The following is a 25,906-nucleotide window of genomic DNA, read 5'->3' on the forward strand; positions in this document are numbered from 1 at the left end:
GAACACGTTATATTTGTGTATGTTAGCCGAAGCGACATATTTGTGTGTATGTGCGTGGGCCCCAGCTTGTGGTGTCTGGCTCACAGCATGCCAGTAAACAGCATGCAGCCGAGACAATGTGGGGACTCCGGGCTCTATGATTCATGCAGACGGGTTGATTAAAGAGCAATCGCTGCCCCCGCAGTGCGGGAAAGGGTGGAATAATCACCGTAAGAAAAACACTGTTTGGTAGCATAAATCTCAGCATGCTTCAAGTTATGAAAGTTTTGAGGGGGCAAAAAGTTATCAAATGTCTAAAGAGGGCAAAGATAGTGCAAACAGATACTCTTCACTGAGTGGTCTGATAAATAATGGAGTGTAACTAACTGGGCATGATTATCACAGTGATCATGGGGAGGGCAAAACATTCTAGCAAACAAGTAGAAAGTGATGCCATACAAAACCTCTCTTTCAATATTTGTATAATGCCAATAGATTAAATGAGCACATGTGATGTGAAAGCGGTCTTTTTGGGTAACCATCAGCTCTATGGAGCAGTTTATCGTATTTTTAAGTTTTGTTTTGGTTTTAAAGCGACTTTAAAGGGGAACAGTACCTATATTAAGGAGTCCAACAAGCTGTCTCCATGGCCTCAAGAAGCTGAATCAATATTTGTCAACATGATATTCTTGCCCCCAAAAATAGACACAGTGTGATAAGAAACCATTATTGTGAAAAGTTTATTTGAGTACTTTGATTTATTTATTTATTTATTTATTTATTTATTTATTTATTTATTTACCTTTTTTTAAGTTTGGCGCATGTCCCATCCACTAACTTCGAGTGGGTGGGGTTTATGGCCTATACTGCAGACAACCACAAGGGGGCAAAAGAGATATTTGGCTTCACTTATGTGAGCTGTTACACTGTTCATCTTTTATACTGTCATTACCATATACTCAGAGCAATCCCCTGGGTGCTAATATCTTTCTCAATTTGTTGCCAGAAAGAGCAGCTCTAGACTTTATACTTGATGACACAATAAATTTGAATTTTAGTGCTCTAGCCTCTGGATTTGGAGAGATCTATTCATTTTTACTAATATTGTTGGACTTTCCTAGACCATAGGAAAAACGTATGAATTTTTAAAATAGGTGTAGTTCACCTTTAATGTTTTGATTCCCTCACACTACTGTGATCAGTTTTTCAAGCCACAGCTAGCAGCTGTTCTCAGAAAAAAAAACAAAAAAAAACTGTGATGAACCAACTGTACATCAATGGCAAACAGACAGCGTTAGGGAGTAAAGCGTTTAGTGGATACAGAGCGGGATGATTCATCTCTCAGGAGGTGCAGAGCAAAAAGGAACCAAAAGGAGAGAAAATATTGGACTTATGTTCATTCAGTGACTAACTTTCTGCCATTTGGTGCTGAGCAGGTAGTGTACTGTGGGTTTATTGCTACTTCTAGGTCAGTGTGTTTATTTTGCTGCCTGCTGTGACTGAAAACACTGATGAAAGCAGTGATAATTACCAGTAGGATTGAAAAGCAACCCATTTTACATCACACACTCATTCTCTCCATCATCATTGCAAAATATCTTGGAGCTACTTAAGAGGCTAGGTTATTCATTTTGGGATTTTTTTTTAAGTAATACGGACTACACACAAAATAAGATTCACACGTGTTTTGTCTCATTTTGCTTTCTTTTATTATTATTATTTTGGACCAGGAAATTGAGGCAAGACAAAAAGTTACACATAGATTTGTAGATTCACAAATATTTTCTGTATACTAAATACAAAATAGCTGTTTTTCAAATGTATTCTAGAACTAATACATAGTGTGATGCTGTTGTTGTTGTTGGTCTGAAATTAGATATAACAGACTCATAGTAATTTTGTGAGTATGGTAATTTTTTAAGACTAGTTAGACTGGTTAAGGTGCAAAATAATACCTGGCTGCAGTTATCAGATGATGTGAAAGGAGTATTTTGTTTGTGACAAATAAAAAGTTTATCTTGCTTCAGCTCTGGCCACGATTTTTTTCTGAACACAAACATCTGTGAACAAGCAATTTCACACAAAACACAATAATGACTTTCTATTTGTGTGAGCTTTTTGTTACTTTTGCCAAGTTTTTTGAAACAAATATAGCCTCATGTCATTCGGATCTGATATTTTATTTGGTATCTTTCAGGGAATTTGAGCCGTCACAGCTCAGCTCAACCAAACTACTTTTCTTTTTCTTTTCAGCCTTTAACACAACGTCAACCTGTATACATAAAGGATGAATATAAATAGATTAAATGAATCTGCAGAGCAGGAACCACTTACTTGTTGTGTTGAAGGAAAAGGAAGTATAACATATGGATGTCAAGGTTATAATTGGAGAATAAGACAGACAAGTTTCTTTTAGACATCTAGGTGAAATAAAAAATATTTTCAACAGCATTTTATGAATAGATTATATCATTAGGAACTGCTTCACAATGAAATGCAGTTATTAAATAAATATTTGATTTTTTTGAGCTGCAAGCCACCAACTCGATGCTTTCTGGGGGAGACTACCATGGTTCAAAATGGGGATGCTTTTGGACTTGGGGAACATGAAGAATTATCTAAAATTTGTCTTGGTTTATTATTGTGACCTATGTGCAAAGGACACACATTTTTGTCGAGAGTCATGTTATTTTTTGCTGTTCTGTGTGTAAGGCCTTAATCCTTTAAAATGCAAGCAAATTGGCTTAATTTATTTAAAAAACATGAGAGGGCAATGGGCAAAAAATAGTGAAAAGTTACAAGAAAAAAAATCAAGAAAGAGATATTTTTTAAATTTTTTTGTACCATAAATTAAAAGAATTATAACCTAGGTTTTCTGGACATTTTCAGCTAATTTTCAGATCAATTCCTTTTCACCTTTTGCTTTTTTTTTTTTTTGCATTTTGAGCGACATTTCTTGCCAAGTTGCTCATAATGTTTTTTTCCCTGTGTTTTTGAAAGAAATTAAACGAATCCTCTCAGGTTTTAGAGGTTAAAATGATTGCGAAAGGCATCTGCATGAAGCACAAGAAAACTGATGTCAATCCCGGTGTTAAAGGGTTAACACCTCACTGCATGTGACAGTGTCATCACTCATCTGAAGTCCTCCAGCCAAATCTCTGCCAAATCAGAGCTGCATTCTGACCAGACTCCTGTGGAGAACACACCTACACTGTTCTCTTTTAGCAAAGCAAAACCTCATGCTATCTATACTGCACCCACGCTCACCCTTCAATCATCCTCTCCTCTCCCTCTTCACCTCCTCTCCTCTCCTCGGGGCCTGCACACAACACAGCGCATGATTCCCCTCATTGTGGCTGCAATCGATAAAGAACACAGGAAAGAAAAGACAGGTAGATGATCAAGTTGTATTACCATAACAGGAGAGCAAACCACTTACAGCGTGACTGGATAAAATGTTTTACAGACAGGCGTGTTTTTATAGCGTTAACATGAACGGAATGCACAGGAGGAAATGTGGTCCGCCTTGTTCCGAATGATTCAGCAGCAGTAAGCATAACAAGCGGAGACTGTGTGAAGGAGAAGTGCAGAAGTCATTTGACCACTGATTATTAAATGTCTCATATAAAATCTCATAATGTGGATCCAAGGGTGACTGGCACAATCCTATGGTATATCCAAACATAGAAATAACATGTCACAGATCCACTGTACACCTGACAAATTGTACAATCATATATTAAGAACCATAATAACTTAAATAAAGACGTATGAAACCAGACGTCTTTAAAAGTACAACATAGAAGCAAGCTAAAACACTATTGTCCTTTCCTGTTCTCTTGATGGCTTGTAGCTTTAGAGGTTTCAAAAGGAGAACACTCAACAAATGACAACATATATATTACATCAGCGAGTTTTCAGATGCTCTGTAGTTTGTCTCTCCAGTTCCAATGTGATTGATGACATGTTTACTTGACCGCTTTGGCAGATGAGCATGAGCAGCCACACTGCCTTCTTTAACTAAAAGAGTCCGTGGTTTCTCTCTTTTACTTCGTTCATTAGTCAAGTACTCCAGGAAGAAAATACACACAAGTGTTGAGCACAGTTCTGTGTGTTGTGAATAATGGCCCCTGAATGGCCTCTGTGGTGCTGCATTCCTCAGAGGGCTAAAGCCACAGACTCAGAGGTATCACGGCTCTATTGCCTCTTGCTGGAGCAGGACTTGCAGCACTGCTGTCCATAGAACTTGTGGTTACAAACGCCGTGCTGGGGGACCAAGTGACACCAGCTGAAATGGTCCACGCAGTGTTCATCTGCAGAGAAGACAACAAATAAGGCAAATTTTGTTAGCAGCAGTGAGAACTGATACCGCTTTCCCACCAAAATTAGCATGTGCACACAGGTTTTTCAAACACAGTTAAACCCATTAAATATAGGCGACAGACTGCATTCTCAATGCTAGTGAACGCACCGCTGTGGCAGACAAGTCTGCCTTTCTGTCAGCTTATGTGTGTGTGTGTGTAAGTGGTTAAATCTAGGTTAAATAAAGATAAATAAATAAATACTATCTTGGTTTAGCATTATAAATTTGCTAATTATCACTTAAGACAAAGCCAAACCAAAACATTACTGCAATTTATTCTGAGGGGGACATGAAAGTCTGCACCAAATTTCAAGACAGTCCATCCAATTGTTGTTGAGATATGTCACTAAAAAAATGTCTGTCTCTCGGAGACAAAATTTAAGTAGGATTCATCCTCTGTGGACTATGAATTTCTTTACAAAATCTCATGGAAAGTCATCCTACATTTGAGTCTTGACCAACGTTGTGGACTGACTGACATAGCCATCCCTTGAGCCATACTGAGCTAAACATAGGGTGGCGGTTGTTAGTTGGACAGGTCAACCAATGGGCTAAACATATATGCAAACACATACCAACATACTGTCCACATAGATTGACAATTTACTGTTTAATTAGTTTGTGCAGTTTCCCATTAAAGGTAAAGAGGGAAAAAATCATCAAAAAGAGTAGAAAAACCAAAACTCCACACAGTGCTGTAATTTTTTATAGTAATAAGGAAATGACACCGGATGAATTTGTCTTTTTCCCCTTAGGGGACTTTACCTTTCAGTGTCGGTGCAACAGCTGTGACCCGGCCGGGGCGTTGTGCCGGAGCCAGGGGAGCAGCGGGGCAGAAGTGTGTGTTGCACGCCCTGGAAGTGACAGGCCTCTGGTGGGGCAGGCAGCCAGCTGCGGGGCGACCTTGCCGGAGACACTGGATGGACCGAGTCTGGACGCCTCCCCCACAGGACACAGAGCACTGGGACAGAGGAGAGGTAGTAGAGAAACAGTGAAGAGAAAGAAACAAGAGCAGCAGAATGAGAAGGAGAGATATGAGGAAAAGGTACAGTGATATAAATAGGAGACAGAGATCAAACGCTGAAGTACATGGAGGAAAAGAAAATCATCATAAAAGGAGCCGAAGACGGATGGAGGAAAAGTCTAAGCAGAGACAAAGAAGAGATGAAGAAAACAAACATCCCATCCAGCATGTACTTGCCCTCCAGCGAGCTGTCAGGAGATATCTGCTCTGGTGGAAACGTACAGGGATCACAAACTTGAGATCAAGCAGAATAAGACACAGTGCTATAAGAGGTTGCCCTTAAGACTTTTTGCATAATAGATGATATAACACGTAGCCTACACAACCTGCCCCAGCAGAAGCAGAAACAGAGTGGAGCTTTTGGATTATATCTGAGGCGCCTTCCACACAAAGACTCTGCTGTGTCTGTGAAACCACCTACACTGTGCAGTCTGCCTCTGAGTATTTTGGTGAAGCAGAGATATTGGAACACAAAAGCTACTCATGGTCATCTCGTGTTGGTTTATTATTTGGCCCAGACCTTGTGTTGCCTTCCTCATCATGGTAAGGCCTCCCAGAGAAAGGGGCCCGGGGCCTCATTACAGAAACATTCTAAATCTAAAATCTTAACTCAGTTTAGGGATTACATTAAGGATTTTTGGTATTACAGAAACATGAGACCTGGTTAAGATTTGCCTAATGTGAATCAGAAATGTAGGGCAACCTTATTGTTACTGTCTGTAGGAACCTGGAACTCAACAGTAATAATAGGAATCAATAATTCTCTCAGTGTAAAATAACAATAAATATTTGGTCTAATTGAAGTTCTCACATTTTCAATAACTGTAATATCACTTCTTATTTTACCCTTACAGATATAATCTGTTATTATGATGATATTAGTGACAAATATTTGAACTATTTTTTTTTATGGGAAAGTTATTTATCCATAAACAATTTTTTTTTCTAATTGCATACTTTTCCTCTCTTGCTCTGACAAACAACAAAAAAGCAACAGATTTTTAGAACATTACAAAAATGTATTTGGTAAATCCCCTGATGTGATATAAACATGAATTATTTTTTGTTTGGTTTTGCTTTTGTTTCTGTCCGTGTCCACTCTTTTTTTCTCTTTTTTAAAATTTGATGTATGTATTGCTATTATGATTATTTAGTGTCAGTTATCTGTGCTCTCATGTATGTTAAGGACCAACTAAAAGAAAACTGGATATGCTAACATAACCATCAACCCCACAAACTCATGTAGTAAGCTGTCAATGTATACTCATACAACAGTTCATATTTTATCTTACAAAAAAAAGGTTCATATGATATCTAATGGATTAACACCTGACCAATGGCATCATCAGGCTATGAAAATAAATTGTGATAGACATTGGTCTCCTGGGAGAAAGTCATGTGCTTTGTGACAAATACACCACTAACCTGCCTGCTTACATGTACTTTCAGTCTTTTTACTACTTCCTTATTCCTGTCAGACCATTGCTCACATGAGGATTACACATGAATTACTGTCTTGTTGTTAAATGTGTATCATACAAATTATGGTGCATTAGTTTTCGATGGTTTATGTACAAACAGTGCACGAGAACAGCTTGTAGCTGTTGTGTATGCTGCTTGACTTAAGAAGTAACCCTCAGTTTCATCACACACAGACTCCGCCCTCTATTGGAGTATATGGATAATACTATCCTCCAATCAGGCACAAATTTGTTCACTGAAATTTGCATTATTGAGCTAGGGTTAGAATAATGTAACCTCTGTTAGTACTAGGTCGTAAACTGGTTTGTTGTTTGCAGCTTATAGACACATGTTTTCTTTCATTTTTGCTCTCTCGTTTTTAGTTATGGAAAGAAAGACCCTCCACAGTAAATGCAGTATCTCTCTGAGAGTCCCATGGACTCCAATTCTGCATGTGGAGAAATGCAAAGCTTTTAAGTTCTGACTGTCTTCAGCTGTCCCCCCAAACAGAGATAGATGTCCATTTAAATGATGTGAGATCTAAGTGTCGTCATGGTTATGAAGACAAATTCTAATTTGAGCATCCAGCCACGCGTTGCATGTCCCGGGATGCAATTTAATATCCATGTAGTGCACTTCACAATTTTGCGGTGTGTGGGAGAAAAGCTCCAAATTGGAAGACTGTCAGCTGGAACGCACGCAGAGCACTAAAAGTCTCTCATGTATACAGTTTAGGATCAAAGCCTGAACAAATATACCTGTTGCCAGGGAGAGGAGTACCAGCCTAAGACCACAGCGCTGGAGCTGGTTCTGCCAGGGATTACCCGAGGGAGCTCTGGGCACGGACCTCGGTTGCAGCCCTGCTGGAGATCCACCAAAGGTTTAGCCATGTTCCTGCACCTCCGTATGGGAAACTCCACAAACCTGTGAGGGAGAGGACAGATTGTCAGCTCAAAATGACTTTTCCTACAGAGCTTCCAATTTTGAAAACATTCTGACTCTGAGGATGGTACACAGATGACTCAGCGGGGTCTTAAGTGTGTGTGCAGATCTATTAAAGTGTCTTGGTGTGCAGCTGAAGGCACATACCCTCCCTGAGAGTCTCTCTCCCCACAGCGAAGCTCTCTCTTCTGGATGCCTGAGCCACAAGACTTGGAGCACTGAAACAGAGTGCAGGCAGGAGGGACAATTCTACAAAATGAACTCTGGGATTATGTGTGTGTGTGTGATGTGGCAGGTTCCCATAGCAGCAGACACCACAAGGTCACTTTTTGTTGTAGTAATAGAGCCAAAATACTAAGTGCTCTGCTGAGTATTTTTCAGTCATTACATTTGATGAGCAGACAGTGCATATGCTTGTGTGTGAATGTGTCTGGCTCTTTTTCAAAATCCAAACCACTATTCTGGGAGCTAGGTATCTTTAATGTGTTTTATCTTGCTAGTTTTGTGCTGCAAACCTGACCTTACACTGACCTTGTTCATTCCAGATTTAACAATCTCTCTCTCTCTCTCTTAAACTACTGCACTTAGCATAAATGAGAAGAGAGATGAATTTAAACCACAAAGGCAGGAAATAGTTCACACACACACACATATATATATATATTATATACTTATATAAATTCATAAAAACATAAATTAAACATCCTATAATTCCTCAAAGAATGTATGCAACACTTCACAGTTGTTTGGAGGCCATTAATTAGCTTTGGAGAGTGAATCCTTGATGGAGTATGTTATCTCACAACATAATATGTTGGCATTGAACCTTTCTATAATCTCAGCAGAAAAGTGACAAGTGTGCTGAGCAATGCTGGTAATATATTGTGGAAATTTCATTAGATTGACCTGTATCTTCTGTAAAAGGGTCAGCTCAAGAGCTCAAAATGACATCTTACAATCGCTTTGTCCAACCAACAGTTCAAAACCAAAAGATATTTTATTGGCATTATTTTAAAGGTCAAGTGCCTAGGACTTAGGGGGATGTATTGGTGGCAGTGGAATATAATATAAGAAGTATGTTTTCTTCAGCTCATAATCACCTGAAAATAAGATTTCTAGTTTGTTGGGGTTTTTTGCTACCTTCGAATAAGCCATTTATATCTATAAAGGGAGCAAGTCCTCATTTGTTGGAGATCTACAGTATGTTTGTACAGTAGCCCAGAATGACAAACCAAACACTGGCTCTAGACCAATCTAGGGTCATTCACGTTTTCATGTCGGCCATTTTAGTTGGAAGCCCATCTGCAACAAGCAGCGTCGGAAAAATAATAATTTGTAACAGGAAACCAGTTTAACCAGTGTTTTTGCTGGTTTAAATCACCTGGTCAATTTGTTTTGGAGAGGAGGAGACCTCTGCTGATAATTCGGCTCCCAGTCAAAACCCCCTGAACAATGAACACTGTAGGAATTCTAACCAGGAGAAATTTTAGTTGGTTGCAATCTGTAATTCTCACCACTAGACAACACTAAATCTCCTGAAATCTTACATGCCTTCCCCTTTAAAAGGGGAAAAATCCTCACATTTTAAACAATCATTGATCAATTTGATCAGTTAACAAATTATTAAATTGTAACCAGTTAACCAGTTAAATTGACTACTTATCTTCGCATTAGCTGCTTTAATCTGTGTGGTACTTTTCCATCTTGCATTGGTTGTAAACAGGTTTGACACTTTGAAACAGATAGCATGAAAAGTCAGAGCTTCAATCACCTTCATTGTACAGGTTTTTTGGGTGTTTTTTTGTTGTACATAATGAGTTTTTCCTTTTTTCTTCTACTTCCAGTCCAGTTCACCCAATTCCCGAATTTACCACTTTGCCTTTCAACAACTTCAGTGAAGGGATGTGAAGTTGAGCAGAGCTAATAGTGCTGATATCCACTCCAAATTAAGTTTTGATGTTGCAAGGCATTCTGGTCTATTGAGGCTGCTGGCTGTGAAACTGCCTTTTTTCTGTTGTATGATGGATTTTTCCCCGAATGATTGTAAAATATGTTTCGAATAATGAGACCACTAGCGAGAAGCATTTGTTTTCTTAACTCTGAAGGACTGACATCAGAGCTCGATGTTTACTCCTGGCAAGCCTGTAAATCATAGCTAAGCCAGAGGTCTTTTAGTGTGAGGTGATGTCTTATAAGTTTGGAGTGAGACAGACACACCACCAAGCAACAAAATTGACCCACAAAGCAAAGTGTATCATTGTTCCTTCTAATAGATTTCAAGTGCTTTAGAGTGGATATTTCCTAAAAACTATAGGATTATGGTTAGGGTTACCAAAGGGTATGCACCATAATATCACCACGCCATGGGAATCAGCCAACATTGTTTTTCTTATTTTGCACACTGAATGAATATTAGATACATCAAAAAGCATTGTATTCCATGACTCTATCAGTTTGCATAATATGATGTTAATTCCACTTGTCTCCAAGAGAGACTTGATGATCACCAAAATTAGGTGGGGTAGAAAGTGGATATAGCAATATCGGTATTGGTTATCGGACAAATAAATTGTTACATATGGGCAAATCAGATATCAATATAAAAAAAACTATATTGTGCATCCCCAATTACAATTTCTAAGGACATTTCACTGGTATCACTCCTGCTACTTGTGCTTCATGTCTCTTTCTTACCTCTCCCCAGGGAGTGGGGATCCACTGTAGCCTTTCGTTCTTGGGGCAGCGTCGCAGGACGCAGGTCTCTTGGGCTTTGGGTCTGTGGTGCTGTCTGCACATGCTGTCAGGCACCACCACGGCTTTGGCCCCAGGATCTGTGCTGCGGCAAAACACGCTTCGCTTCCTCAGTCCACGGCCGCAGGTCTTGGAGCACTGTGAGTGGATGAAAACGAAATAAAAGAAGTCACGAAAGTCAAAAACACCGAAGAGTGCATCCTAGGGAGATTAGTCATTCAGTAGGCAAATGTTTAATGACAATACACATATTAAATCATACACACAAACATTAACTTAGTCTTACTTTCTTACGATTGCTTTAACCTTCAGCTTTCATCTCATCTAACGGAGGTTAAATCCTTGGCTCAGACACTATAAATAAATTTGTAATTCACTACATGGTGTGCAAGCAAACAGAAGGTCAGCGGTTTGATGACAGCCCATTATGGCCTAACATTAAATACAATAAACCAATAACTCGCCGATGAATGTGACCTCAACTCATCAAAGTATCCAGTGCTGCTGTAAACTCCAGGAGGCAGACGACAGAGTCAAACAGCTCTGCTGGGACTGAACACCACAGCCATCAGGGCAGTTTATCTGACAACATCACATCAATCTATTAGACAAAAGACACACACATCTGTGTATGTACATTTACATACACATCTGTGCTCTAACACACATCCCAGTTGCCCTTTTGTCACTGAAAGGTCTGATTGATCTTTTCAGGGCGAGTGGCCTTGCCTCTGCGTGACCGCCGACTGAACTTGGATTGGTGTGACAAAATAGTCTGGGCACACAACCTGAGCATCCTAAAGAGTGATGGCTGAATGACAGCTGAGTGTCTGCACTGCGCAGGTCACAGCAGCTAATTGTCAGATCTGCTGCCAGGCTATTAATATTGTATACAGGCAAATGAGCAAATAAAAGCGCCGTGTAGTGTGTGATGCACAGAGGAAGCAGCTAAAACAGTCCAATCATACAGGATTAAATATCCTAATCAAATACTGGCTTTGCAAAAAACAAAGCAATACAATCCTGCACATTACCAGACAATAACTTATTATGAGCATTTCTGCGTGGTTGTGTGATTCGTGGGTGTGTCTGGTTACTGTATGCAAGAGGAGTTCATTCGGATGCAAATGATCAAATTAAATTGACCTAATTCCAAAGAAGGCCAAGGGTAGAAGGGGAGGCATTTCTTAAGATAACGATGAAAATTGAAGACTTAGATGGTTTTTCAATAATGAAAGAATGCAGATTGACAGGGAAAAAAAGGTTTAACAGTCTGACAAGTATCACATTTGTATAAAAAAAAAGTGGCACACTATGGTGTAGGTTGTTTTAAATCTTCTCCACATGTCCAACAGAGGGCAGCAGAGCGTTTGTTTTAGAGTGAGTGAAACGTCTGACAGCTTCCCTAAAACCCTGTGTGTGTGTGTGTGTGTGTGTGTGTGTGTGTGTGTGTGTGTGTGTGTGTGCGTGTGTGTGTGTGTGTGAGCGTCTCCTCTCAGGCACATTTTTCTGCCATGCAGATGTCTAAACATGTAAGTTTGCTTTAACCTGAAGCTGGCGATGCTCTCTACATGAGATTTAGCCAACAAATTGATGCTGGCAGTGGACACACATAACCTGTAAACCCTGACAGCAAAAAAAAAAAAAAAAAGATTTTACAGCAAACAAAGAAAAAAAAGACAGAATTTCATCATCTTATTTGAAACATGTTTTCCCTTTAAACTCCCTGTCAGCACATCTGTACTTCTCTATGCTTGAGCATCGAGAATAAAAGGCCCTTTTCACATGTTACAGTAGGAAAAGCACAGGTGTACATAATAAAATTAATGATGGCTGAATTCCATTTAGCTGCTTCAGTTTCAAGGTCCTGGTGTTGTGCCCAGAGGCTCACTGTCATGCTGTCATGGATCAGGGACACTCGAATAGAACAAAGCCATTGTTAATTCTGCACAGTCGTAGTATGCCAATATAAATGTCTGCTGAGGGGAAAAAATCTGTAACAACTAAATAAATATCATGTGTTTGTTTTGTGCATACAGTGTAGCAAAAAATAATGGTATTTTGCATCAAAGATTTATGCATGATCTATACATGGTCAGATTCACTGTGTCAAGTGCAGACTTTGGAAGGTGTGCTTATAACTTAATCAGAGTAGAGCCATGAGTTACTATAGCTTCACAGACCAAACATCATACTGATATCTGTATCGAAAAACTCTTTAAAAAGCTGCTACCCAGCAGCCAGATTGCTTTTGTCTGCAGGAAAATTATAGCAGGGCAAGAAGTCCATATCATGGGTCTACAATAGGGGGGCCGGGACCCCTGCAAGGTTGTCAGAATTACTGCAGGGCATCTGCCAAATTATAGTTTGGTAATTGAAGTTTTAATTACAGTCCACCTCCCAAACTAACATGATGTACAGGCTATAAATATATGGATCTACATATAATTATTAATTTAATAGCTTAGTATGGTACGCACCTTAAAAGAGTATGTTTATAGGGGGCACATTAGGCCGCTCTACACATTACTGTTTTATATGAAACTCAATCAATTAAAATGTATGTAGTAACAGTCCCTGCTACATCCCTCTTTCAGCTAAGGGACCCCTGATCTTTAGCAATGTTAGCAGCCCTGTGAGGCTTAAGCACAGCAGCATATTAACCCTTTTAAATCTGAATTGACATCTCTTTTCTTGTGCTGCTCCCGGAAATCTTTCACAAGTATTTAAACCTTTGAAACCTTTTGGTTTGAGTTCTTTCAAAAACACAGGGGAAAAAGGCAACTTGGAAAGAAATACCCAGCAAATTACAAGAAATTAGTAGATTTAGAAAAAAATATTAAAAATAAGCCAGAGAAAAAATCTATTTGAAATAATCATATTTTTATGAAAAGTATTATTATCTTTTAATCACTTTCAAAAAGTATTTTCTTTGTTCTTTTTTCTTTTCTTTTTTATTGTCCTTTTCTTTTTCTTTTTTATGCTAATTTTTAGGCTATTTTCTTTTTTTCTTCTTTTCTTGCTAGTTCGGGGGTTATTTCTTCATAAACTGCTCAATGCATTCATCCCATGTTTTTGAAAGAATTCAAGAAAATGTTTTTCAGATTTCAAAGGGTTACATGCTTGATGCTTTGCCAGTAATGTTGACCACATTAATTAAATGTTTTAGCATGCTAACATTTCTGAAATGACACAAAATACAACGATGGTTGACTGTCATTAGTTTTGCAGCTTTTTTTTTTAACTAAACTGAATTAAAACATATTGAAAGTTTGAACTGGCATGATAGATAAAAAGTGGCAAGGTCACCAGTGTTTTTACAATCCATTACTGTCTGACACATAAATGATCAGACAGTAATTCCCTCGAAAGTTGTATAGACATTTCACTGATAATCTCAAATGTCAATCTCTTGATGGGACAAAAGGAAAAGTCAGGGTATCACCAAAGTCATAGCATTAATCATCTAACGGCCATGATGTTGTGGCATCAAATTTTGTGCCAATCCATCCAGAGAATATAGATATATTTCACATGATAAGTTCTAGGTGTGTTGCTAGCGTGGATGAAAAAGTTTTCACAAAGTTTTTTAACAACCCACCTGTGACCAGGATCCAGTGCTCCACTCGGGCGGGCAGGCCTGGGTGTGGCAGGGCTGGACCTGTGCCGGAGAGATGACGGGGCAGAGGGAGTGCACTACCACCTCCTCCCTCTGATAGGTCACCTTCCTGAGGCAGCGCAGGGGCCTGGTCTGCTGACCTCCTCCACACGAGCGACTGCAGGGACCCCAGTCTCCTGTTGCCCAGCTGTGGTGGAACACCAAGACGAAATATGTAAGTGGTGATTTGGTATATGCTAAATTATACATACATACATTTGCTCATGTATTTGCACATTATACAGAGCTGCTGTAGAATAAATTCAGCCTCTGTCATCAGGACACCAACCACATTACTGAGCTCCTAATCAGGACAGCCAACCACAGGTTCAAACTCTAATCTGTGGCACTTATTTTGGGCTCAAACACACACACACACACACACACACACACACAGAAAAAAAATATTTCACTCTAAATTACTACTGAGTACTAACACACCAAAAACTTCTGAAAACCACTTATTATTAGGCGGTTAAATCTGGTGAACTAGCAGGGTTGTTCTTGTTTTTCTTAAAAGTTATGATTCATGAAAACCTTAACCCGCTGCTTTTTGGACACTCATAATATTTTCACACATTGATCTATGTCATTGCACAAAGTGGTAGTTGAGGACAAAGAAAATACACAGGCCAAAAATATATATCCATATCCATCCATCTCTCTCTGTGCTATTCTGATCTGAAACTAAACATGATGACCATATCATATATACAACTCTCCGTAACAGGTTTCCAAGGCCAACCGCAATATACAACATACAATAAGGCCAGATGGGGACTACAGTCCCTCAATTTTTTTCTTTTGTGTTGTCCTGTTTGTAATTCTTCTTTCTGTCTTTTTGTGTGTCTTCTCACCTGTCCTCTCTCCTGCTGTCATTTTATCTCCAATCTCCTTTCTTTTTGCTTTTTGGCCTCTCCTGTCCTCTCTCTTCTTTTGAAATCCTGTTTCGCCACTGATGAAAGCCTACTGCTGCTTCTAAAATAGCTTCTGTCTTGGCATTGGGGCTGAAGGGGGAGATTACAGCAAATGAGTGGTCTGACAACCGCAGGCTTAGAAGAGGGAGATGGAGAGATGGGCAGATGGCTCAGTCTGGTTCTGAGACGACATGCTACCGCAAAGACCATTCCTCCACGCCGCTGACCTGCTTCAGGGGGAAGAAAAATGCTTTCATTCTCTTTCAAACGCCACAGACAAATGAAGCAGCAGGACTAAACTGCAATTTGGAAATGGGACAGATGTGAACCTTTGGGACCCGAAAGCATTGGTTTGGGATTTCTGGGGACCGTTTGCTTTTTTTTTTTTTTCCTGTGTTTTGCCTGGCTTATAAATAACAATATATCATTGGGTAAAAGTGGCTTAAGTGCCACTCCGCTTCGCTGCAAACCACCACTGACCTAGCTGTAATTTGTATCTCTGAAATGTTTCAATAACTGACTTTTTTTGTGAGGTAGAGGAGTGCAATACTGCAGGGGAGGTTCTGAGAACCTCACACATGCATTTTTAGTTCCAGTATGGCTGCACACCAGCTACCACCTAATACTGAGTCTGAGGTAACTTAATCATATAGAAAATCTATGCCAAGCAGATTGCTATATTAACCAAGACTTTTAACAAAGTATTTCTTAAAAACACAGCTTTATACATTTTTACTTTTATGTGGTTTGGTGTACTTGACATTTCCAGTCTGCTCATTTTGCTTGTCTAAACATCTTCTCCATCTCTCTCTTTCTATATATTATTTTCTCTGCATTTTAACTCCAATTTGGTCCTACAGTTGTCCCATTAGGTTCTACTATCGGCATTCCTCTTGCTAAGTTCTTTGCCATGTTGGTATTTGGTAATGTTGCTGTAGTGCTCATTGAAGGTTTTTCTGGGTACAGGCAAGGTCCAACAGGCCCATTTGAAATCCTCACAATTGAGAAGCTGAAATTTGAGAATATTTGGTGTTTTTGTTTAAGTATGTCCACATGAATCTTAACCCTTTTAAATAGTTGTAGCAGTAGTAATTGCAATCAGTCACTGAAATAAAGATGAATGCTTGGACTTTGAAAAAAAAGAGAAACATGAAAAAAAGAGGAACAAATATACCTTAATAACCTTAACCTTAATAAATTAGAATGAGGTTAATTTCATGTTAGTTGGAGATATTATTTTGATAAATAAAGTGAACTTTAAAAAAAAGTTACTTGTAGTTTTTAAGGTAATTTATAATGTATGTCCAGTGTAATGTAAAGTAAATGTTAAGTTTGATAAATACAGGTCCTGTTCAGTATCAACATATTTTGTCCCCATTTTTTCTGCACATCTCCTCCGGCACAGAAAAATGTCTCACTTTGATCTGTCTACATATGCTGCTGTGTGATGCACAGAGAAATCCCCAACCTGTGGTAAGTGACTCTACAGATGGCCTCTGCCAAGAGAGAGAGAGCGAAAAAAAACTTCAAACAGCAGAGGTGGAACTACAGAGGAAGAGAAAATGGAAAGGTAGACAGAGGTGGGGATGGGGCTCTGCTGTGGAGAAAGCAGGAAAAAAGACACTGACTTTTAAGAAAATCTATGAAATATGAGCATATCTCTTCCCAACTGCAGGCTGGGCTAGAAGATTGAACTGACTTTTTAAAATTCTCCCTGCGTCCCTTTTTTCATGTTCAGAAACTGCTGCTACACCACAGTTGAAAATCCCAGTTTTCCCTGACAGCAATATGGGGAGTGAAGTAGAAGGGGAGTAGAAGCAAAAAAGGGGGCTAGATGTGGGAGGAGGGTGTGTGTGTGTGTGTTGGTGGGAGGGAGTTGGCTCTGCATGGCTAGACTGGCCGGGCCCCGTGGGAATCTTGCCGTCTCTGCACAATAAAACATGGATAGGCCTGTCAGCACCCGAGATCCACGCTGCCGAGATAAGCAGGCACTTTTACATTCCCCCTCCTGTCAGACGCACACACTCGCACACACAGCGCACATGCATCCCTCCTCATTGTCAATTTTTCTTTTCTCCGCCGGGCTCTTGAATGCGTGCCCATACATCCTGGAGGTCTTAATGCAGTCATTAAAGCTTTCATGCTGCTCACTCAACTCAACTCTCTTCCTGTGCAAGCGCCCATAAATTGGCCCGTACACACAACCAGCTGAGAAATGGTGTCAGCTACTGTATAATAAGATCCATGGATGTCAAACTCTGCTTTTTATTCCCGAATGGACAACCACACCAATTTTATTTTTCTGGACTATACGATTTTCTTCGTTCAAACAAAAAAAAAAAAAGGGGGGTGGGGGGCAAACAAGGCTGTTTAATACCTTTCGCCAAGATAAGAGATATGGTATGCCCGAGATTAGGTGCAGGAAATGCCCTCTCGGGTGGTGGGAAACTTAGCGAGAAACAGAGGCTGTATGTCGGAGGTGTAATCGATAGCTGTCTGGCTTGTTCAACCCCTGACACAGGAGAAAGTTCAGTCTGGACTTGTTGTGGCATGGCTAATGGTGGACAAAATGACAGCATCACACAGACGCAGCTTGTTTTTATATTTTTACCCTTGAAGCCCAAATACATTATTTTGGCGTTGTATATCTGGAAAATGTGTGCATATGACGGTAACTGTGCATGCTGCCCTGTGTGTGTGTGTGTATGTATATATATATATGTGTGTGTGTGTCTGTGTGTGTGTGTGTGTGTACTCTCTCTGAACCCAAGACACGGTTCCCTGCCTGTTCTTTGGAGCAGCGCTGTAAATCAAGCTAGCTCCAGTTCCTGCAGCCAAAGGCCTACATAGGAGCAAAGCCATTTATTCAGTGCTGTTTCGACTTGTTACTCTGCTGCATTATAGCCTGGTTTCCTCCTTTTGCTTGCTGCACCAGTCCCCGAATGCACAGTCTCCTTTAAAAATGCATGCCATTAAGCACGACGTCTAGACAACTGAGATAAAACACAGGCATGATTTTGCTATCGAGTCAGAATTTTTGAGGGGGATGATGTGCGCTGAAAGCAACGATCACTCCGAGTTGGCTTTGATGTCTCCCTCCCTCTCTTTAGCCTTGTCTCTCTTAATTTGCCTCTGTCTTTCTTATTCTCAAGTGTTCGCTAAAGGGAAAGGTCCAGTCCAGACCACGAAACATCATGCCATATTTACTTCAAGAAAAAACCAGTCAGCCAAATTGGTTGAACATTGTGTCAAGGGGTTATGTTGGAATATGATGCTTCTGACAGGGCTGTAGCCAAGATTTTAGAAATGCCAAATTCTAAAAACTGTTTGACTAGCCACCGATCAAAAGTTCTCAGGCACTGCAGTGCTTTGAGATACATGCTAGTATGCCAAAATGCTCCCAGTGTGGATGTTAACAAGCTAGTTCTTAGCCTATAAAATGTTTACCATGTTTACATATTTGCTTGTTAGAAGGCTAACATTTGACAGTTTGTATTAAACTTACAGCTGAGGCTGATGGGAATGACTGGTGTTATCAAATAACTAATCAATTTTATCGTCGGTTCATTTTTTCTTCCTACATTACTGTTTCAAAGTTGTTTTAAAGCCTTTTCTACACTGCTAATTATACATAAAATATTAAGATGCTCACATTACCACCTCACAGTTGTGTGCTTCCACCAACAAGTCAAGTTGCAGTTCACACCCATGTTTGTCTCATGTTTGACTTATGTGTAGCCATGACAGTTGACAATTTATCAAACATGGACTCTTGATTTTGACCTTTGACCACCAAATTCTAATCAGTTCATTGTTGAGTCCAAGTTAACGTTTGTGCCAAATTTGAAGAAATTCCCTCATGGTGTTTTTGAGATAAAATGTTCATGTCGGATGGACTGATTGATGGGCAGACAAACAACCAAAAAACACAATGCCTCTGTCCAAGGTTGTTGCCAGCACAGAGGCATAAAAAAGTCAGAACCCGCCTTAAAAACCAACATTCTGTGATCGCGTCCAGCATGTCCTCATGTCATTTAACCACCCAGAAGCCCAGAAATTTTACAGTGGGCATGACCTTGATGACCTCAATGGTTCTGCTGCAGCCCTATTTACTGACCTCAGCTGAAGCCACAGCTGGGAGCACAGAGTTCAGTTTACTTTGAACAAGTGAAGTGCACTTAAAATAATGCATGCTTAAATCAAGTGTCCTTGACAGTAGTGACAAAAAAATAAAAGTTTTCTTGTATAATATAAAACATTCATTTAGGTTTATTTCTGGTTAAGACTTTCCAGGTTTAGGTTAAACCAAATGGTCTGCTTCTCATCCACCATACCCGAGAGGCAGAACAAAGCTCAAAATCATAGACACGAAGACAAAAAAAAACAGGTGTTACAACATTCTGTCAATTCAGAGTGATTCAAATCCACTTGACACACAGGTGGACATACAGCTGGAGAAAACATTGTAATGGAATAAGTAAAGACTGATGCACAGAGACAGTAGATAGGGAGGACTTTCATGTAGGAAAATGGGGAAAAAAATGAAAAATTAGAGAGCAGGCACAGAAGGGAGGAAGGAGAGAAAGGAAGAACACAGGCTGAGCAGAGTGGTGGCCAGCCACAGCAAATGGACCACAGGCAACCTCTAGACTGCTCAGCCACAGAGTATGTGTGTGTGTGTGTGTGTGTTCCTTCAATAAAAACAGCGCCTAAGGTTGCTGAAAATTTGGCAACATAAAGACACATACCACAGATCCCACAGCCAAATGTACATGAAGAGATGCCATGACCCACACATACACACGCACACACACACACACAGCAGTAGCACTTACTATGCAGGGCAGGGCTGTGTGTTGCAGAGATGGGAGCCCAGTGTCGGTTTGGTGTGATGATTACACATAGTGGAGTTGACCTGAACCTTCTGGTCCTGCAGACAAATGGCCTTAGTTGAAATCCGACCTGATGGAAAAAAACATGGAGTGAGAGATGGTTGTTGTATCTCTTGCATACAATTTGAAAACATCAGCATTCATGCCCACAACATGGAAATCTATAAAGGTCAAAATTGTAACTGTAATGGATTAAAATCTCTGTTAAATCAGTCTGTTGTCATGTGAGCTGCTGCGGCTTCTTGAGAGAGTAGAGCAACACACACACACACACACATACGCATGTATACTCACACACACACATACGCTTGCACGCTCACACGATCCTCTACTGACAAGTGAGCAGGGGGTTGCTGTGAATCTTTAGGGACCAACAGAGGCTGAACTTCTCAGTTGACAAAGGTGCTTTTCATTAGCCTTAACACACTTCCTGGACCACTCTCTACTACAGGAGCTGTATACAATACAAAAACACACTCATACACACAAAGAGGCAGATACAACATACACAAACATACAGATAAAATCTGACACACGTGTACATAGAGTACACACATGACCACACACATATGTCAACCTCTTTTTTATCAGGGCGTCTACAGGTATGACCAAGTTAAATTTAAGACATTTCAAGACCATTTAAACACAATTTTCTGTGAAATTTTCGGCGGACTTTTCATTGTGTTGCAGGATAAAGCTAGTGTTATAATTATTACAAAGAAAAAAAATAAAGATAAGACCTGTGTCATTCTATGAAACCCTATTTGACCACTGCTTATCAGCATGTTTGTAGTTTTAAACAATATGTTCTCTCATTTATCCCTCATTTATCCATTTCTTACAATTCTGCTCTTTTGTTTTTGGTTTTAGAAATGGTACCAAAAAAAGCACCCACCATACTCTTTATATACCAAGTGTTGCTCTCACTACAGCCCCGTGCACTTTGCTTCAACATGTAGAGAATTCCAAAGCTTCACCAGCCTGCTGTGCTTGGTAACTGTTGCTGAGCAATGATTGGAAAACTGCTGGTCAAGGGTGGGGTTTAGTAAACGGTAAATTTACACGCAGAGTTTTTATAGTTTTTTTACAGTCTCACCTCCAGCACATGGAGCAGAGCAGTCAGAGCGCACCACACCCCAGCTGTAGTCAGGTTTCCTCTCAGTGCGAGGCAGTGTGTACTCCCACACCACACCTGGGTTCTTCCCCTGCAGGAGGATCTATCACACAAGAACACAGAAAGTCAGTGAAGTGTCACATGTGTGTATGTAGTTTGTCTTAACCATTTTTCATCCAGAAAAAAAGGAAAAAAAATCATATCGAGCATCACCCTGTTTCACATCATTATCAGGTTTCATCCACTACAACAAGTTTTTCCCTGGTTCTTGTCGGAGCTCGAACCAGCAACATTCCTCCTGCAAATCTCTAGGCTACCAGAGCATCACATCATGTGATATCGATCCAGTCAAAGCTGATCAGATTGACGGTTGTGAGGAGCAGCTGCAAAAAGCATACCTTCACACAGAGAGTAAGGAGTGATTAAGTTTCACTCTCATTGCACCTGGTGGTCTGCTGCTCCATCTGTGCCCAGAGTACGATCTGCGCTCCAAGAGTGTGGTGAAATCAGTTCTTAAACAGTGTATATATTCTAACAACGCTCCTATTTAACAGTCAAGTTTCAAAAGTAGAAATAAATATGCGCCAATAGATGTATTAATCATAGCAAGCTGACATGAATAAATTAATATGACATACACCCTGTTTCTGAGCCAAACTGTAATGAATATATCAACGTGTTTTCTTCTGTATTGGTCGAAGTCCAAGAATCTATACAGTGAGTCCTACACTGTACAAAGAAAAAGGTCCATGTGCAGTGAAAGGAGAGCAGAAACAAATGGCCCATCTGTTATGGATTCTAGTGCAAGAGAGTAAAGGTAAGACCACTGACAACGTGGCAGCCTAATTTAGCCATTAAGGTCCCACTGAGCTGTTAGATCTACTACCCACTAACCAGGAGGTTCCAGAAACATTAAGGAGAGCTTTGTTCCCTCTCTAGTCCAAACTGGCTGACCACACTTTTATAAGGTCAGTTTATTTGGACAGTGCAAAGCACATATGAGGGACAATTTCCATTTCCTACCGAGAGTTAGCTTTTTTTTTTTTGCCACATCCTTTATTCTGGCTGGTGATTCTGAGTTACCTTTTGAGTACAGGAGATTTATTTGGACACTCAAGTCAAGCAGAGACTAACAAAGGAATGAAAGCAGACATTTCAGGAGAAGCATCAGGCTATCATTAAAGAAACCTCATGAGAATTCACTGCGATGGTGAAGAGTTTAGTTTGAGGCACATTTACATAGTCAGCTAAAAGTGTGTCATTTCAAACCATTTCAAAACACTGCCCTGGACTGTTTTCAGTATGCTTCTTTAACAGTCCACCTTGGTTTAGTTCAGGTTGGGTGGGTATTAATCTTTAATCCATTTGGTAAATTGTATTAAGTCCAAACTGTCAACAGGCATTCCAGTGCCTGAAAAACATATCAAGTCTATCAATATATGTAATAACGAGTTTTGACAAGTGTATTTTCTTTGGGGTATATCCTAAAGCACGAGGAATCTACCATCAACCATCCAACTCAGAAAGCCAAACACCTCCTGGGTTCAGTCCACATTCAACAGTCCTGGGGCGCATCCACTGACTGGACCAATCACCTTCTGCTGCATGTTAACTGTTCCATGTGTACACTCGGCTTAGCTCCAGACAGGAGGCAAAAAGAGTTTATGTTTATGTGGAGAGAAGCAAGGAGCTCTCTAACGTCAGACAAACATGTAGGGTATATAGACTCATGACCAGCTGAGGGACAGCCAGGCACATTCACATGCAGACTATAATACATTTAAACAGAGTGGTGTGGAAACAAAGATGTGAAGTAAAGATAATGTATGAGGAGAAGTGGACATGTGTATAAAAGTGTTTTAAAATCCACAGAAAGTTAGTCATTGTAGTTGGACCATTACAGCAATTTGAGTCAAAAATCCAGGCTGTTCTCATACACTGTTCATACATTTACCTATGAAAAGTAATGCACCGAAATTCATATACACCACATGTAATCATGAGTCAGTAATTTGTGTATAACGATCCTATTTGGAAAAGCTGTGCTCACGTGACCAATGTACCGAAGGGTGTCTAGAAAAAAGTGGTCCGTATGAAGTGGCAGATTGGGGTTTTGGATGGGTCACAACAGGAGATCAGTGTTTGGAAACTTCATGTCATATTTAAGTATGTAAAGTTATTTTTTTCTTGTCTAAACCTAAAAACACCCAATCATGTTTTTTTCTTTTTCAGAATCCAAACCAGAGTGTCTTTACTTGCCTAAACCTAACCTTCTTAACTTTAGGTTTTGTATGTAACTTAATGTCAATGACTTTATTAAATTATTCGTTTGCTGCTAATTTCTAGGATGTCACACGAGCCTATGTTTTTTACTGACAAAACCAAGTATCCCTTGTGGACGAGTAAAGGTCTTGAATCTTGAATCCATGGGCATTGCCAACAGGAACTGCTAATAGCTAATTTGACATACTTTTAATGTTGCTAATTTGTCATCAAAAACAGACTCAAAACACAAAGCTCAAGTTGAAGGCAATTCACTGAATCCATGGGATTAATATACTTCTGATTTGTGTCCCCCAAATCGTTACAGGAACTGTATTTTTGGATGTTTTGGGGTGAGATGAGAGGAGCACTTCTGATTTTTGACTGAAGAAGTGCCTACATGTCAGACTTTAAAAAAAACCCTCACGTTTATGTTATCTGTTTTCTTCACAGTTGTCATTTAAAACTCAGCCAAAGCTTCAGTTTAATCACACTGAATTAGGGCTGCATGCTAAAACCTGCTGTGCATATTATTCTGCCCTCATAAGAGAATCATGTAACTGAAATTAAGTGCATCCAAGTGCAGACACAGATTTCATTTTGGTAACACAACCAAGAAATGATAATAGACTGGAGCCGAAGGTCTGCTTAATTTTACATCAGGTAAATAAGACAAGCTGTGTCATGGGTGAGAATGGTTCAGCTCAAAACATGACTCATCCACATATACTGTAGAAGTTTTGTCCTCCTCCTGCCAGGGAGTGATTGAGCACACCTGCGCTCAATATGCTGATCAGGGACATGCAGTATACAAGGACTGGAGAAACCAAGTGTTGATGCCAGTGAGCCAGTTTGGCAGTATGGGTGCTGTGTGTTGAAATGAAGACTGAAGCAACTCAAATTAAAGTGCACCGGAGTAGGTGACCCTCTTACCCATTTTGGGGCTGCAGTGTGAAAGATTCCTTTTTTGTTAAATAGTTATTTTTACTGGACATCACTGACACCATTAAATCAATTAATCTTACTTTACTTTCTTAGTTCTTTTAGGGAAGTCCTTTTTTGTTAGCCTTTTTGAATACTTTTTGTATACATTTACCGCTTTGCTTTTGTGTTAAATGAATCACAGTTTGTGTCTACACGCTCACTCCGTTTGTCCATCACTTACCGCTAGCCACTAAAGTCCGGATTTTTTTTATAGTCGGTTTGTTTACCCACTGTCTAATAAACAAACCAATTCATAAACCTACCTTAAGTTTTAAAAAGTTTTGTCTGTCTTAAGGTTAAATGCAAAAATCCAGAAAGCCTTATTAGAGTGCTACCTCTCAAACCCCCACCCACACTATCAACATGTTCTTGGCCATCAGCCACAAGTCAATCTGAAGTTTAACATTTGGGTACATGTACTCTATTGCGAACTCTAAACTTGAGGACTTCTAGTCTAACACATTGAATGTGTGGGACTGGCTTCGTCTAAACTGTGGAAGAACCGTAGACACTTTGACACCTACACTCCCTTTGCTGATGCTAACCACTCAAACCAAACCCAAATCAAAACCCACTGCCATGAAGCAACTACCAGTACTACCCACACCATGACTTCATGCTTATTCAAGCAAACCAACTCTCACCAACATTCATGCTCGTTCACCAAACAACCACCAATAATGTGAACCAGCTGCTATAAAAACAACATGCAGCAGGATTTTTTTTATAATCCATTTAATAGAGGACCCACACATGAGTGACGCCTTAAAGCTTTCGAAACAACTGATCTCTCTTTCCTAAGCCATCCGCAATGCTGATTACACCAAACCAACCACAGCGTTAACATTGTCTAGCAGGAGAGACACGAACTTTCAAATAATAGTTTCAGACACATCCAAACCTGTCTCCTCTCCAGTTCTTTAGTCTGGGACATCTGCCGCCAAAGCTCATCCCCTGACTGACAACTAAACACCCGAACCAATAAGAAAAATTTAAATAAATACAACCAAAATCCCACAACCTCCTGCAAATCAGTCACAGTAGCAACAATGACTTCACGCTTGTTCCCACTTCATGGACAGAACACACACTGCCCCTGTGAACTCTTTGGTAGTCAAAGCAAACTAACAGCAGCAGCAAAATACTCTCTTGATATTAGTCAAAACACATAAATCCACCAAGGCTGTACAGCCAGAAAATAAATGAGCCGTATCCGATCTGACAGCACAAACTACTATCAGTAGGAACTGCATGTAGAGAACGAGTGAAACAGTAACCTCTGTCACTCAGAATTTATGTGCAATTTAATAATTTGACTAAACAGAATCATTGGTACCAATCTACCAAAACATGAGTGATGTTGGTGAGGTGAGGTGTCTGCACAGAGCCCAAAGGTTATTAAAAGGCAATATCCACCCAGAGACAGCATGTTCAGCCTGCTTTACCTTAAACTTAATGTAGTAATCTCAAAGGTTTTTATATAAATAAACGTCTGTTAAGTCACAATCTATTGCTAAATAAGGTAACACAGTAATGTTTGAGCCCATGGCCCACTGATG

General features: G+C 39.9%; 1 protein-coding gene across 2 annotated transcripts in view; it reads right to left on the reverse strand.

The window, feature by feature from the left end:
- Window positions 1–1,664: 1,664 nt before the first annotated feature.
- Window positions 1,665–25,906, reverse strand: part of adamts18 (ADAM metallopeptidase with thrombospondin type 1 motif, 18) — a 77,349-nt gene continuing 53,107 nt past the window's right edge. For both annotated transcript variants that reach the window (XM_042489163.2, XM_088080972.1), the window contains 8 exons: window positions 21,084–21,204; window positions 19,931–20,057; window positions 14,122–14,326; window positions 10,464–10,658; window positions 7,917–7,987; window positions 7,586–7,751; window positions 5,108–5,303; window positions 1,665–4,292 (listed from right to left, as the gene is read on the reverse strand). In XM_042489163.2, the coding sequence (XP_042345097.2) occupies window positions 4,177–4,292; window positions 5,108–5,303; window positions 7,586–7,751; window positions 7,917–7,987; window positions 10,464–10,658; window positions 14,122–14,326; window positions 19,931–20,057; window positions 21,084–21,204 (1,197 nt within the window). In that variant the 3' untranslated portion in view covers window positions 1,665–4,176. The remainder of the gene's footprint in view (window positions 4,293–5,107; window positions 5,304–7,585; window positions 7,752–7,916; window positions 7,988–10,463; window positions 10,659–14,121; window positions 14,327–19,930; window positions 20,058–21,083; window positions 21,205–25,906) is intronic.

Source organism: Plectropomus leopardus, chromosome 1 (genome assembly GCF_026936395.1).
Source record: "Plectropomus leopardus strain MGB_pleo_1.0 chromosome 1, ASM2693639v1, whole genome shotgun sequence".
Classification (NCBI taxonomy): Eukaryota; Metazoa; Chordata; class Actinopteri; order Perciformes; family Serranidae; genus Plectropomus; species Plectropomus leopardus.